Source organism: Thamnophis sirtalis, unplaced genomic scaffold (assembly GCF_051295495.1).
Source record: "Thamnophis sirtalis isolate CommonGarterSnake01/CBP01778 unplaced genomic scaffold, rThaSir2_p1.2 scaffold_6, whole genome shotgun sequence".
Classification (NCBI taxonomy): domain Eukaryota; kingdom Metazoa; phylum Chordata; class Lepidosauria; order Squamata; family Natricidae; genus Thamnophis; species Thamnophis sirtalis.
In genome coordinates, this window is record NW_028261386.1 from 89,013,525 (window position 1) to 89,028,521 (window position 14,997).

A 14,997-nucleotide genomic window follows, 5' to 3' on the forward strand; every position below is an offset into this window, starting at 1 on the left:
CCCCCGCTCACCCGGGGACGGGCTAAGGCTCCTGGCCTGCGGGGGGGAGACTAGTGCCCCACTGGGCCCTTCCCCAGCCGCCCGAGGCAGAGATCTGTCCCTTGGGGCCGCAGCAGATCAATTTAGAATTTAAAAGGATTTAAAGTGCCCAATTAGCCAAATAGAATTCAGATTGAATAGAACTCACCCAAAAGGAGAAAATAAAGTAGAATCCTATCAAACTACTCTACAGTTTGGACCAGACTGAGAGAGAATCTGGGCTAGGAGTGGTCAGGCACCAGTATTTATAGATTTCCTCTCCGTCTTGGACCAATCAGGCTGTGATAAAACCCACGTGTGACCATTCCCTCCTCCCACTCTGGAGAACTTCTCTGTGACAGCATCTATTCTTTAGAATAGCATCCAGCCAGACATTACTTTGGTTAAGTTTAAACCCTTGGTTTTCTCTTAAGGGCTTGGTTTAGGAGTTGAGTGGGCCCTCTTTGAATCAGCTGTAATATGATAAGAAGTTATGTTGTCCTTCAGATAATGGTTGTTTTTATACAATGTTGTTTCTTTTAATTTGTGAAACCACCTAGAGTCATTTTGGAATTCGGCAGACTAAACATTCAACAACAAAAATAAACTAACAAGGTGCCATGGATTTAATTCAACTGCTACATTAATTACTCTTTTTATGCACCCATATCAAAATGTAGGTTTCAAATGTATACACTGGCAATGCACAATTTAGGGTAGTTGTGTTTTCGGTCTTTGACTTTCCTTACCTCAATTTCACAAATTCATCCTTATCCTCATAAATTATTAGGTAATTCTGTGCACCATCTAAATATAATGTATTCTCACTTAATTTAATCTACTGTATCTTTTTTTTCTGGAGAAAAAATGTACTTTTTCAACAAACATCAAACAGATAAGCAAGAGAATGCCTGTGTTCTGGAGTAAAGTCAAATTTGGTAGGCAGGCTTGATGCTACATATCAAATCGAGCCAATAACTAAAATTTATATTTAAATCAATTAAAACAATAGTGATTATTGCACATGAATTAGCAACTGACTTATATTTATGACACTTGTAGTGCCCCATGGTCATGTGATCACCTTTTATAACCTTCTGACAAGCAAAGTCAATAGGGGAAGTCAGATTAACTTAACAACCATGTCGCTTAATAACTATAGTAATTCATGTAAAACTGTGGCAAGAAAAATCATAAAATGGGGCAAAGCTCCAAATGTATCACTTATCAACAGAAATTTGACGCTCAATTGAAGTTATAAATCAAGAACTGCCTGTGTATCCCATTTATTTTCACATATACTATAAGGCCAGCTATACATAAACAAACACATTTTAACTGGAAAATGTGCCACTTGTGGATTATCCAATTATGAAAATTAAAATTTATGAAAATTCCAAAGATTGGCTTATCCTCAGGTGGTATTTTTCATGGCATTTTGGTTAAAAATTTGTTGGTCAACATATTTGTGCATAGATTTACATATAACAGTAATGATTTTCTATTTCCATCAGGCAAACAATTGCAAAATCTGTAGCTACTTTTGGAGGGGTTCTGGCTAGCCAGACCAAGCCTTTGTGGGAACAATGTATGACACGTTGCTATGCACCTCTATCCTAGAAAACCATTTCACTGTTGGACCTAATGCCTACAACAGCTCTCCAAGTCTATTTTCCAAAGGCTGAAAATGTAATTCAACCAACTTCCTGTACTCTATGATATATTTCAGGAAATGTGTAAATCACTTCAGAAATGCCAAGGTCAATCTGTACCAAGTAAAAGCACAACATTCCAAAGCTGAATCACTCCACTTTGGACAAATAATTTTGTGGCTAAACTGAAAGTACATTATTCTGTTTTGAATATCATGAAATTAGCAATACATCTTAAATAATGCCAGAGTTACATAAATCAACACTTACATAACTTGTGAATTGCCTTTATATTAGTTTGTGATAAAATATGTATCATTTTTTATAATAAAATCAAGTAATATAATGAACACTGAAAGCATACTTTATGTAATTTATACAGTCAAATATTGTGGGTCTGGGTTATTTCACCAAAAAGACAAGCAAACTTTACTTATTTGGATATTTTCAGTTTTGTAATATTATGAAAGAATTCTGATGAAAGAATTAGCAAGTCTTCACATGCTCACTTTACTCCAACATATCTTCAACAACTAATTTGAACATGTTGGTGCAGCCATTTCAAAGGCCTGTACTACTTTTGAACCATTCGCAAATATTTAGTTGACATGCCTGTGTATGCTTCAAAAATTATTTTGTACAAGTTTTTGCAATTCACAACAATGCTGTTAATTAAAGCACATCATTTTCTTTCAGATGCTGTCTCTTTAAAAGTAATGCAATTCAAAAAGAATCATGCAAAGCTGTATTAGATGACATGCTGTACAAGCTTTTCATATGCAAGGGAGCTTATGGAAAATGGGTTGGATAGAAAAAATTAATAATTATAATCAGCCTAAGTAAAAGGATTATACAATACGCAGGTAGCTGCACATATAAATTACATTTGAGGTAATAAAATACAAAATTATGTTTTCCAAACAAAGAAATTAAATCATACTACTGTATAACTCAATTCTCCACAGGTTACCTCAGGGACAAGTTTTGAGTTTTTAGAACTATGTTCCCTTAAATGCAGAAAATTAATTACTTTTTTAAAAATAAACATCTTCCAATAAATTCCTAGGTTTAAGAAACATAGATCATACAATATATTCTTACAGAAATCACAATACATTTCATGAAGTTAAATATTTGGGACAGCAACATTAAGCAAGATAATAACACTGATTTATCTCACTTGTCTCATAAGTTAAATAGATTTATGTATTGAAACTCTTATTTCAAACTTGCTACCTATTCTTAACAACTCACTCTCAAATAATTAAGCAAGATAGACACTTTGATTCAGTACCAATTACCTTCCCACCCTCAGGTTCTAGATCTAAAGTCAGGACATATTTCCCCATCTCCTCTGTAAATACAATTCGTAATACTAAAAAGGCACATTTTTACTAAGAAAATACAGAAACCAATTTTTTTTAAATGCAAGTCCGTTCTGGAAAAATATAGTAATTTCCTTGATTTTCTGAGTCATGGTCGTTGAGATCAAGATATTTGGAAAAACAAATGAATTCGATCTCCTCCTGATTTCCTTTAGTTTCTGTTTCAAATATTTTTATGACAATATTTTTATATATATTTTGTCTGTTCTGAAAAGTAGCAGCTTCTTGCAGAATGCAAACTGGAATTCTCAAGATTCCACCAAATCTGCAAGGGTCACACAAGTATTTTGATGACTTTCAAAGTCATGTTGACTTTCAGTATATTTCTTTTATAGAATTACTCATAAAATTAAACAAAAAAAGTTCCAGTTATATCAAAGCTGTTACAATAACATCTTTCAAACTGAAAAGAGTTTGACTACAACTGCTTGAGGTCTAGCCAAGAATCCCCGAATCCTCTGATTTTTAAAGACTTAACTGTATATAGAGATTTAATATTTTTACACCCTCTTTTTATGTTTTTGTCAGTTAACAAATAAGGTGCAATGTCTGGGAATATATCCTTACTAAGATATAAAAATAGTTATCCATACATTATCTCATCCAAATGTGTTGAACATCAGCATGTGTCCTAAATTTAGTACAAAATATCAGATTGCTACATTTCGTCACTAGCAGGCATTGCGCCGGAAGCTATTCCTAGGAGACTGCAGAATTTAAATTTTGTTTTGCTATGAACAGGAGACTGTATTTTCAGATGCATCTCCTCTATTTCACTGTCATACATAGAGACAAAACACATATTATTTCAAATTCCTCGGAGATCATTATTTGCCCAAGTATTTGCAGTGTTTCGCACATTCCAGCAAGGACTAGCCGGAAAATAAGAATTCTCTGGTGAAAATTTCCTCATAACATTTTTCAAACACAAAGCAAAACAAAAAAGCTTGTTCTTCTAACACCAACACACAAAAGTAACCTGGCAGCCACCAAAAGAAAATAGGAAAATGTTTCACACATGCCATTTTTTTTAATATTGGGTACTTACATTCTGCGCTCACAAAATAGGCACTGAGTTTAGAGAGAAAAAGATCACTGGGAAGCTGAAGCATTTGAAAGAGTCATAGAACGATTAATAGATCCCCCCCCCTTTCTCTAACTTATTTCAGTGGAGAGAGTGAAGAGCAGGGAGGACAATTTTTTTTTTGTTTCACTTTATTTTAGGTCGTGACAGGTTGATAGAGTGAGATGATAGCACAGCTGCAACTAAGCTCCGTTACCCTGCAAACTATCCTGTGGCAAATATAGAAGTTTGTCATCAGCAGTCTGTTCTGTCTTAAAAAAAATAGAAATATCTAGCCATCATAACTCTGAATCATCTGAATAAAGCTGAGAGGGGTCATTCCCTACAGACACTAAGCTGACAATTCTGTAGGACATGGGGGGGGCTGCTAAACTTGCATTTAGGGAACACAGCAATTTCAGAAAGATTGAGGGGTCAGTGAGGGAAACACTACAAGCCATGGCCATGAACAAGACCCATCTCTTCACAAACCTAGTGAAGACAGGCTTGAACATTTGACACTTCCTACCCAGCTGAGTCCCATTACAGACTCCAACTTTATCAAAGCATATTTTCAATCAAAACATGCTGGCCGTTTTAAAACGAAAGTAACAGATACATAGTTTAGTGGAGGTGGTGGTACTTCCTTGCTTTTTCTGCACCTTTACTTGGGGTCACTTTTAGGTACAGTACGCCACAGCATGGGCTTTTTCTTGTCCGGTCCGTCTTTTTTAAAGGTTGAAAACTGTCATTCTGAAAGAGACGCGTCTCCTACTCAGTGTAACCTCACCGGTTCGCTTTTTGAACAGCGAAGGCATAAAACAGTTTTCTAATTTCTCCAGAAGTTAAAGATATTGCGGGGGCGGAGAAAGAGACAGGAGGAAATCCGTCAGAAGGTACAAAAAAAACCAACCACCCTGCTCTCCTTACACCGCAAATGCAACGTTTGTGGGGGATTGGGACGCGGTGCTTATGCAGCCCGTCTTTGGGGCCACCACGTCCCCGCACAACCCTTCGGGAGGGCGAGAGTGTGGGGAAGGGGCACGCTGGTCGGGCAAGCGGGCTCTTTTCAGCCCGGCCAAGCGTTCGAACTTCCCACTCCCGAGACCCGGGGGCAGGCCGCGCGCCTGTGCGCGCTGGCGGTGCAACTCAAGCCAAGAAAGAGAAGGGCCGCGCTTCCCTTTGGCTCATCTGCATGCTGGCCCGCTCCGCTTCTCCCATCCAAGGCTGCTGCGCCATCGAAGGCCCGGCAGCAGCCCCACTAGTAGGGGCGCCTCCGGCTCTGCCCATCCGGTAAAGCAGGGAAGGGAAAGCAAAAAAAAAAGAGCCAGCGAGTGAAGTTTGGTGGTTGCACGCCGCGTGCCTTGCTTTCTCGGTCGCTCTCTCTTTCTCCATCTCCATCCCGTAGGCTTCCTACCGTTTTTGGAGTCGCCCGAAGCCGAGCCCGTCGCCGCCGTCGCTCCGCCGGAGCTTCCTCCACCTCCTGCAGCCACCATGGGCCCGCTTGCTCCGACTGCAGCCACAGCGGCCAGGACTCCTCCGGCGCCCACAGCTCCCGTCGCGGCCAGGGCTCCATTTTCCTGCTCGTCCCCGCTGCTGTTGGCGCGCTTGTTCTTCTTGCCCTTGTTACTCTTCTGGTTCGGCATCGCCAAGGGAGGAGGAGGAGGAGGAGCGGGTCGCAGCGGGAAGGCTGAGGAGGCGGCGGCGGAGGCTCTTGGTGGCAGTGCTGCTACCTCTGGTGCTGCTGCTGCTACCACCGCCGACCCCCGCCTATTGCAGCTCCATTGTCAGGCGGAGCAGCACACTCGTCCTTCGCTCACGCACCGCGGCCCCGTCGCATGCACGCACGCTCACACTCACACACACTCACACGCGCGGGCGCGCGTCCACAGACGCCTCGCCGCGGAAGAAATGCAAGCCAGGGAAAAGGCGTGTCTCGCTTGTTTTGATTCTGCTGCTCCCTCGGCAATGCTGGGCTCCCCGCCCGCTTCCTCCTCCACCCCCACCCCTTCTCTCTCTCTCGCCTGCCAGGCCTTGGCGACAGTGTTAAGCAAAGAGCAAGTGAAAGGAAGGGAAGAGGAAGGCGCGGCTCAGAGGTTGGACTTGCGACAGCAACGAGGAGGCGCTTAAGCCTTGCCTTCGGATTTAGGAAAGCCGCCTTTCCTCTCCCGGAGCTTCTTGTTTACAATGACGATTGGATTTCCTCCAGATGTCAACAGGGGCTAGGCCCGGTACACGGGAATAAAGCAAGGGAAGGGAGTTTGGGTAAAAACTCCTAATCCGATTAGCGGCTAATCTCTCAGAGTGGACGTTTCCTTTCTCTCGCCGGACATGAGATGAAGCGCGTTGGGTTAGGCCAGAAGGTGAGTGCAGTTCGACCAGATCTTTGTACTGTTATTTGCGCGAGTGAGAGGCAGGTAGGCAAGTATAAATGCTGGCCATACGCTGGTAAATCTCGACACAACTTCAGAGTAGAAGAATTCCTTTGGAGTTCCACCCCAAAACGTTTGCCAAGGGAAATGGGCCAGTAAATGAAAGGAAGACCGTGGCGAAAAGATAGAAACCGAAAGAAATGGACTACGTGAAAAAAATCCAATGGAGTATTAATTAAATCACTTTCAAATAGAATGTGCATATGATTTAAGGATTGAATGTATATTTTCCAATTGATGGATTGCTGTTTATTATTATGGTTATGGCCGTTATGATTATTATGCCATGTGATTGCAGCCTTACTTGGGAATCGAGTTTAAATGTGCATCTATTAACAGGGCCATATTTCAACCTGCCCATCCCAGTCATGCCATTTGGTGATGGTTTAGCAGTTGAGGGTGGAGTTGGGGAGAAAGTAACTACCAAGTCTGTTTCTTCATGCAAAGAATGGATTAAAATGTTTTTTTCCACAATAAAGCACAATCTTTACAAGACCTGACTTGAGTTTGGCCCTTTTGAAAAATAACTGCAGGTTTGGCCATGAAATAACAATGTTATCCTGGCTTTATTTCTCAATATTATTTCAGTATGGCTTTGAAATTTCAATGGAGACGTAACTTCTTACTGTGTTTAAGCCTTTCCAGATACGCAGTGTTGAGTTGTGTTTTATATTTCTTTTTAAAAGAAAACACTGTAGCTGGATTGGCACTCTTCCAATCCAATACCCAGTAAGTCCTTGACTTACACCAGTCACTTAGAGATAATTATGGTGGAGCCCAGAACAAGGTACTTTGGACCCAGATTCAAAATCCCAGCAGCCACTCCCCCACAATAACATGATCCTATTTTGGGTGGTCAAAAACCTGACCCACATTTACAGCATTTGGAGCATCCTGCAAATATGTCCATATGTCCAATTACATTTTTGCCAGAAACCAGCATTTATTTCCAGTTTTTAGCAAAAAATGTCCCATAGAGACCAATGGGTTCACTAAATGACTGTAACATTCACTTAGTAATCGCTACAAAAAAAGGTAATAAAATCAGATATGGTCATGTGATAATTTACAACTGTAGTTGAGAGTCAGATAATCATAAGTCAAGGACTGCCTGTATAGTAAGCTGATATTTCAGTATTCAGAGTGTGGGTGCAGTTCATCAGCTCTTCTGCCAGCAGCTATGAAGTCTTGTATATCACTTTGTGGTTGAAAGTAAAATATCTACCTACCTGCCTCCCTATCCGAGCTGAGGTAGCGCAGAGGTTAAAATGCAGTACTGCAGGCTACTTCTGCCAACTGCCTACAGTTTGGCAGTTCAAATCTCACCAGGTTCAAGGTTGATTCAGCCTTCCATCCTTCCAAAGTCGGTAAAATGATGACCCAGATTGTTGGGGGCAATATGCTGACTCTACAAAACCACTTAGAGAGTGCTGTAAAAGCACTGTGAATAAGTGTTATTGCTATCTGTCATGTATCTACTTACTGAAGTACTTATGTATTTATCAAGTTTACATAGCTGCCCTGTCCCACAAAGAGACTCTGGGTGGTGTACAAAAAAACCAAAAGCAAAAAATTCTGTAGAAGCAGATTAAAAAAGAAAGAAAAACATCTCAAAGGGGAATGCATCAAGATATAATGTGATGTAACCAAAATATCTATCTGAATGCAGGGCAGCAGCCCACAAAGTTGAATAAACCATCTGTTTCTGATGTCTAATTAGAGAATAGGTTTATATAAGAGTTCCAAATCCTGTGTTTATCTGGCTAGTTTTACAAACCTTAATCTTTTGCTTTTCATCACACAATTTTAGTTCAGACTGGGAGCTTTCTTGTTATTATTTGACAAACATGGCAGGAAATCTGTTTGCTTTTTTATAATTAACTAGTTGAGAACCCAATGTTGACTGGGTATTTATTTATAGGGGGAAAACGTCCGGACCAAACGTAATTTCTAATGTTGGATTTTTCCACTTACCAGAGAGAGACCTCTTGTGGAATACTGTGAAGCTGTTACAATGATAACTCCACTGCTCTGTACAATAGAAGCCATTTTACAGCAGTACCGTAGAAGCCACTTTAAGGTACAACAGGCTGTATCTTAACAGAACACATACCCCGAGGGATGTTAGTGGTGTCTTACACCCCACCCTTCCCCAGTATTTTTTTCCAGAGAATAAGTCATCTGTGTACCAAGTTTGGTTGAAATTGGTCGAGGCATTCCAGAGTTATGCTGGAACGAACACACACACACACACAGCCATTTATATATATAGAGAGAGATTTAAGATTCATTTATGGATGTATATGGTCAGTTTCAAAATTTATCAAGAAATATATCAAATTTATTTCATATCTGTTACTCTGGGCAGTCCTTGACTTGGAACCATTCATTTAGTGACCATTTAAAATTACAATGGCATTGAAGAAAGAGATTTACCATAGGTTCCATACTTAAAACTATTACAGCATCCTGATGACCACGTGAACAAAATTTGGTCACTTGGCATGTAGGAAATTAAAATTTCAAGGCAGTCTTTGCTATGCCTGTCTGAAAAGAAGCAGAATGGCATTACAATTCATTCAAGTACTGTTTTGTTGCTGTTGTAAGCAATTGTTGAATTTCATTGGCAATCACATTTTTGACCTTTTAATACAGATGCATACATACCACGATTTGGAAATTAAACTAGATTATCTATCTGGGCTCCCAACATCTGTATTTCTGTAATTACTGTCTCTCAACCATTAGTCAGAGATAGAGCAGAGAGCTTGAAGAAAAGCCTTATCCCTCTGCCAGGAGAAAAGTACTACTGAGAAACTGTATTCTGGCTTCTAAGGAAGAATATAATAGCAAGAAAAGCCAAGATTGGTCCCCTCTGGTAACCAGAGAGAAAACTCAAATTTTTACTTTGTTATCAAATAGATTCATAGAATCACAAATTGAAGGGATTGGAAGGAATCTTGAAAATCCTCTGGTTCCCTGGCCAGTGCAGATTTTGTGACTATAGTGTCCCTGACAGAGTTGCCATCCAGCCCTTAAATCAAGATGGAACCAGTGAAGGAAAGGCTTATCATCTCCCAAAGCTTTGTGATGCTGACAGTAGAGGCTGTAAATCCATTACTTGTTTAGTTACTTAGTTCCATTCCCAACAACCAAGTCCTTAAGCAAAATGATTACTGAGAGAGAGGAGAGGGAGGGAGAGGGAAGGAAGGAAGGAAGGAAGGAAGGAAGGAAGGAAGGAAGATTATTGGTTACAACATGTCATTCAGATGATATTCTCTATACATCTGTTCCAATATTACTTTCACTCTGAAATGTGTTGTGGTCAAGCATACAAAACTTAGTTGTAAATGTATGCATTGATCAGAAAGTGAGGTTTTTATTACAGTTGTTTTTACAAATGGTTGCTAACTAAGATAGTCACTAAACAAGGAGTGGGTGTTTCATTGCTTTGCGTACAGTATTAAATTCTTTATACTGAATTACTGAATTACAACAATAAAAATTTTCTTCTGCTGTTCCTGTAGCAGTTATAATTTTTACAGGGACTGGTTGCTAGTCCGATGTCCAAACCTTCTTATTTCTCATCCAGGTTTGGGGCCACTATGACAGACAATCTAATGCGAATGCTAAAAATATAATAACAATGCTAATAACAACAAATGTTAAGCAACTGTTTTATTTTGTCTTTCTTTAAGAATATGATAGTATCTACCTCAGAATATACGTATATCAAAGTGAGAATAGCAAATAAAACTAGTTTAGTTTAGTTTAGTTTATTAGTTTTGTATGCCGCCCACTCCCGGAGGACTCCGGGCGGCTTACAATAAAAAGGGAAGGGGGATAAATAAGACATTACAAAATTTAAAATACAACAACATTCACAATTAAAGTGGGGCTGGATACTTCAACAGCCCCAGGCCTGCCGGAACAGCCAGGACTTAGTAGCTTTACGGAAGGCCGGGAGGGTAGTAAGGGTCCGGATCTCAACGGGGGGGTTGTTCCAGAGGGCCGGAGCTGCAACAGAGAAGGCCCTCCCCCGGAGGGTCGCCAGCCCACATTGGCTGGAGTGGAGCTAACAGGGCGGGAAGGGGGGATCGCTGTGACGTAGCGAACCCTCCTTCCCCGGTAATGGCTAGCCCTGAAGTTCCCGTCATACCTGCCCCTCCCCATAATGACTGTAATGCTCCGGCCCACCCAACCGCACCCGTAGACCCCATTTCCCCTCTCACAGCCTCCGCTCCTTCCGGCACTCTTTATCAGTTTTTTTTTTTTAATCCAGGTTGCCTGAAGAGTTCTTGAAACTCAAAAATGTGGAATGATTTTACAATACAATACAATACAATACAATACAATACAATACAATACAATAGCAGAATTGGAAGGGACCTTGGAGGTCTTCTAGTCCTGCCTAGGCAGGAAACCCTATACCGTTTCAGACAAATGGCTATCCAACATCTTAGTTTCCACCCATTGCTTCTTGTTCTACCCTCAGGTGCCTTGGAGAATAGTTTGACTCCATTCTCTTTGTGGCAACCCCTGAGATATTGGAACACTGCTATCATGTCTCCCCTAGTCCGTCTTTTCATTAAACTAGACATCCCCAGTTCCTGCAATTGTTCTTCATATGTTTTAGTCTCCAGTCCCCTAATCATCTTTGTTGCTCTTCTCTGCACTCTTTCTAGAGTCTCCACATCTTTTCTACATCGTGGCGACCAAAACTGAATGCAGTATTCCAAGTATGGCCTTACCAAGGCATTATAAAGTGATATTAACACTTCACATGATCTTGATTCTATCCCTCTGTTTATGTAGCCTAGAACTGTGTTGGCTTTTTTGGCAGTTGCTGCACACTGCTGGCTCATATTTAAATGGTTGTCCACTAGGACTCCAAGATCCCTCTCACAGTTATTACTATTGAGCAAGGTACCACCTATACTGTACCTGTGCATTTTGTTTTTCTTGCCTAAATGTAGAACCTTACTCTTCATCATTGAATTTCATTTTATTAGATAGTGCCCAATGTTCAAGTTTGTTAAGATCCTTCTGTATCATAAGCCTGTCTTCTGGAGTGTTGGCTATTCCTGCTATCTTGGTGTCATCTGCAAATTTGATGAGTTCCCCATTTATTCCTTCATCCAAATCATTGATGAAGATGTTGAAGAGTACTGGGCCTAAAACAGAACCTTGGGGTACTCCACTGAATACTCCCCTCCATGTAGATGCAGTTCCATTGAGGATTACACGTTGAGTGCAGTTGGTCAGCCAGTTATAAATCCATTTGGTGGTAATGCTGTCCAAGCCACATTCTCCTACTTTATCTAGTAGTAGGTTATGGTCTACCTTATCAAATGCATTACTGAAGTCCAAGTAAACTATATTGACGGTATTCTTCTGGTCCACTAATTTTGTCACTTTGTCAAAGAATGCAATAAGATTAGTCTGGCATGATCTATTTTTGAAAAACCCATGTTGGCTTTTGGCTATTACTTTGTTTACTTCTAGATGTTCGCTAATTCGTTGCTTGATTATCTTTTCCAGAATCTTTCCTGGTATTGAGGTCAGGTTGATTGGCCTGTAGTTTCCTGGATCTATTTTTTTTTCCTTTTTTGAAAATGGGAACCACATCAGCTCTTTTCCAGTCCTCTGGCAGTTCCCCAGTGCTCCAGGATCTCTGAAAGATATAGTTCAGTGGTTCTGAGATTTCATCTGCCAGTTCCTTCAGAACCCTGGGGTGTAATACGTCCGGTCCTGGTGATTTGAACTTGTTTAGGGTAGACAGGTGCTCACTTACCATTTTCTTCCCTATTTCAATTTGTGTTCCTAATCTGATTTTTGTGGTGCTGTTTTTGATAGGTTGGACTGTTTTGTCCCTTTGTGTAAAGACAGATGCAAAAAATGAGTTAAATAGTTCTGCTTTCTCCCTGTTGCTTCTCACCTTCTTGCCACTTTCTCCCAGCAAGGGACCAATTGTTTTCTTAATCTTTTTCTTATTTTTAACATGTTGGAAGAAGCTTTTTTTTGTTATTTTTTACTTTTGTGGCAAGGCTTTCTTCATTGTGAGCCTTAGCTTTCCTTACTTCATCTTTACAGGCTCGGGCTATTTGCTGATATTCTGCCTTAGTTATGTCCCCCTCTTTCCACTTTTTATACTTATCTTTTTTGTCTTTCAATTTGTCAGAGAGTTCTTTTTTTTTTTTTAAATATATATTTTATTATGTTTTCATTCTATACAATCACATATTCACTGTGCTTAATCAGGGCATATAACATTGAATAATAAACACAGCCCTCACTTATATAGAAAATGCCCTCTACAATACAAACCCAGTATACCACCTTAGCCTGCCATACACCCTCTTTCAACCCCCTCCAACTTTCATTCTTCCTTCTCACACACCCCTCTACGCCTACTTCCCCTCCCCTTCTTTCTAACCTTAACCCTATCACTCCCTCTCCATTCCCTCCCTCCCTTCTCCTCCTCCTCTCTCTCACCCTCTCCACCCTCCTTCTTCTTTCACTCGACTCTTTCCTTCGGTATCTATTACCTTCCAGTATATTCGGTTTGTTCTATTTTCGCACTAACATTGAAAAGCCACAGTATACAAATACAATCATGGAATTTAACACATATTGTATTTCCCCCCTCCCCCTAAATCCCCACCTCCCTTCCCTCCCCCCGACTTCCCAAAGACCATACGTGGTATAATTTTTGAACAATCACAGTCTAAAATATCTCTACATTGAACTCAGCTTCTTACTGTTACCCAAATTTTAAACAATTTAAATTATTACTGATACTAAGCATAAGCTATTTGGAGTTTCTTAGTCCCATATTTACTTTTTATGTAATCAATCCACTTTTTCCAGTCTCGTTTATATCTCTCGTTTGAATGTTCTTTGAGATATGCTGAGATTTTGGCCATTTCGGCTAAGTTCATAACTTTCAAAGTCCATTCTTGAATTGTAGGTAAATCTTTCTTCTTCCAATACTGCGCCACCAAGAGTCTTGCTGCCGTTATTAAATACAGAATCAAATTAGTCTCTGCTACTGTAAAATCAATACATATACCCAGTAAAAACAACTGGGGGGTAAATTTTATCCTTCTTTTAAAGATGTTTTGCAGGATCCACCATATTTTTATCCAAAATGCCTTAACATTACGACATGTCCACCATATATGAAAATATGTAGCATCACAAGAACCACATCTCCAACATTTAGGTTGAACATTTGGGTACATAGAGGCAAGCTTTTTAGGATCTAGGTGCCATCTATAAAACATCTTATAAAAATTTTCTCTCAAGTTTTGTGCTTGTGTAAATTTCACATTTCTTACCCAGATTCTTTCCCATGTTTCAAGCATTATTGGTTCCTCGATATTCTGAGCCCATTTTATCATACAATCCTTAATCAGTTCCGTTTCAGAATCCATCTGTACTAATACATTATATATCCTCTTTATATGCATTGAGCTTTGATCTCTTATTTGTTTAAACAAATTATCCTCAACTTTTACAAAGCCAATTTTTTTATCTGTTTTCCACCTAGCCTGTAGTTGACCATACTGAAACCACGTTTGAACTACCTTCTCTTATTTAAGTACCTCTAAAGATTTTAGTTCCATCACCCCTCTTTCTGAGATAAGAAGTTGTCTATAGGTGGTTCTATCGTGTTTTTGTTCTACATTCATATTTTCAATTGCATGTCTAGGAATTGCCCACATGGGCACTTTATCATTTAGTTTATGTTGATATTTTTTCCAAACCCGCAATAAAGCATTTCTTAAGATGTGATTTTTAAATTTCTTATCCGTTTTTTTGTTAAATAACAGGTAAGCATGCCAACCATATAACAAGTCATATCCCTCGATATTCAAAATTCTGTCATTAGTTAGATGAATCCAATCACTAATTGCAGATAATGCCACTGCATCATAGTATAATTTTAAGTTAGGTAATTTCAATCCTCCTCTTTCACGTGCATCTTGCATTATTTTCATCTTTACCCTCGGCTTCTTTCCTGCCCACACAAATTTGTTGATACCCTTCTGCCATTCTAAAAGATTCACATCTCTTTTAAGTATTGGTAACATTTGAAAAAGAAATAAAAATTTTGGTAAAATGTTCATTTTTACTGCCGCTATTCTACCCAGCAAGGACAAATGCAGTTTTTCCCACCTTTTCAACTCCAACTGTATACTATGCCAAAGTGATTCATAATTATACTTGTATAATTTCCCATTTGAGATTAAAATATTAACTCCAAGATATTTAACTTTTTTAACTACCTCACATCTTAGCATCGCCCCCAGTTCTTCCTTCTGTTTGGTAGTCATATTTATAGCTATTATTTTGGTTTTTCCTAGATTTATTTTAAATCCTGAGACTTGACCATATTGATTGATCGTATTCAATAATACCCTACTAGTTTCCTGCGGTTGTTC

At 39.6% G+C, this 14,997-nt stretch overlaps 1 protein-coding gene across 1 annotated transcript in view; it reads right to left on the reverse strand.

The window, feature by feature from the left end:
• HECA (HECA ribonucleoprotein granule regulator) overlaps window positions 1–5,796 on the reverse strand; it is a 46,302-nt gene extending 40,506 nt beyond the window's left edge. The window contains exon 1 of the mRNA XM_014076123.2: window positions 5,536–5,796. Coding sequence (XP_013931598.2) covers window positions 5,536–5,764 — 229 coding nt within the window. The 5' untranslated portion in view covers window positions 5,765–5,796. The remainder of the gene's footprint in view (window positions 1–5,535) is intronic.
• Window positions 5,797–14,997: the final 9,201 nt, after the last annotated feature.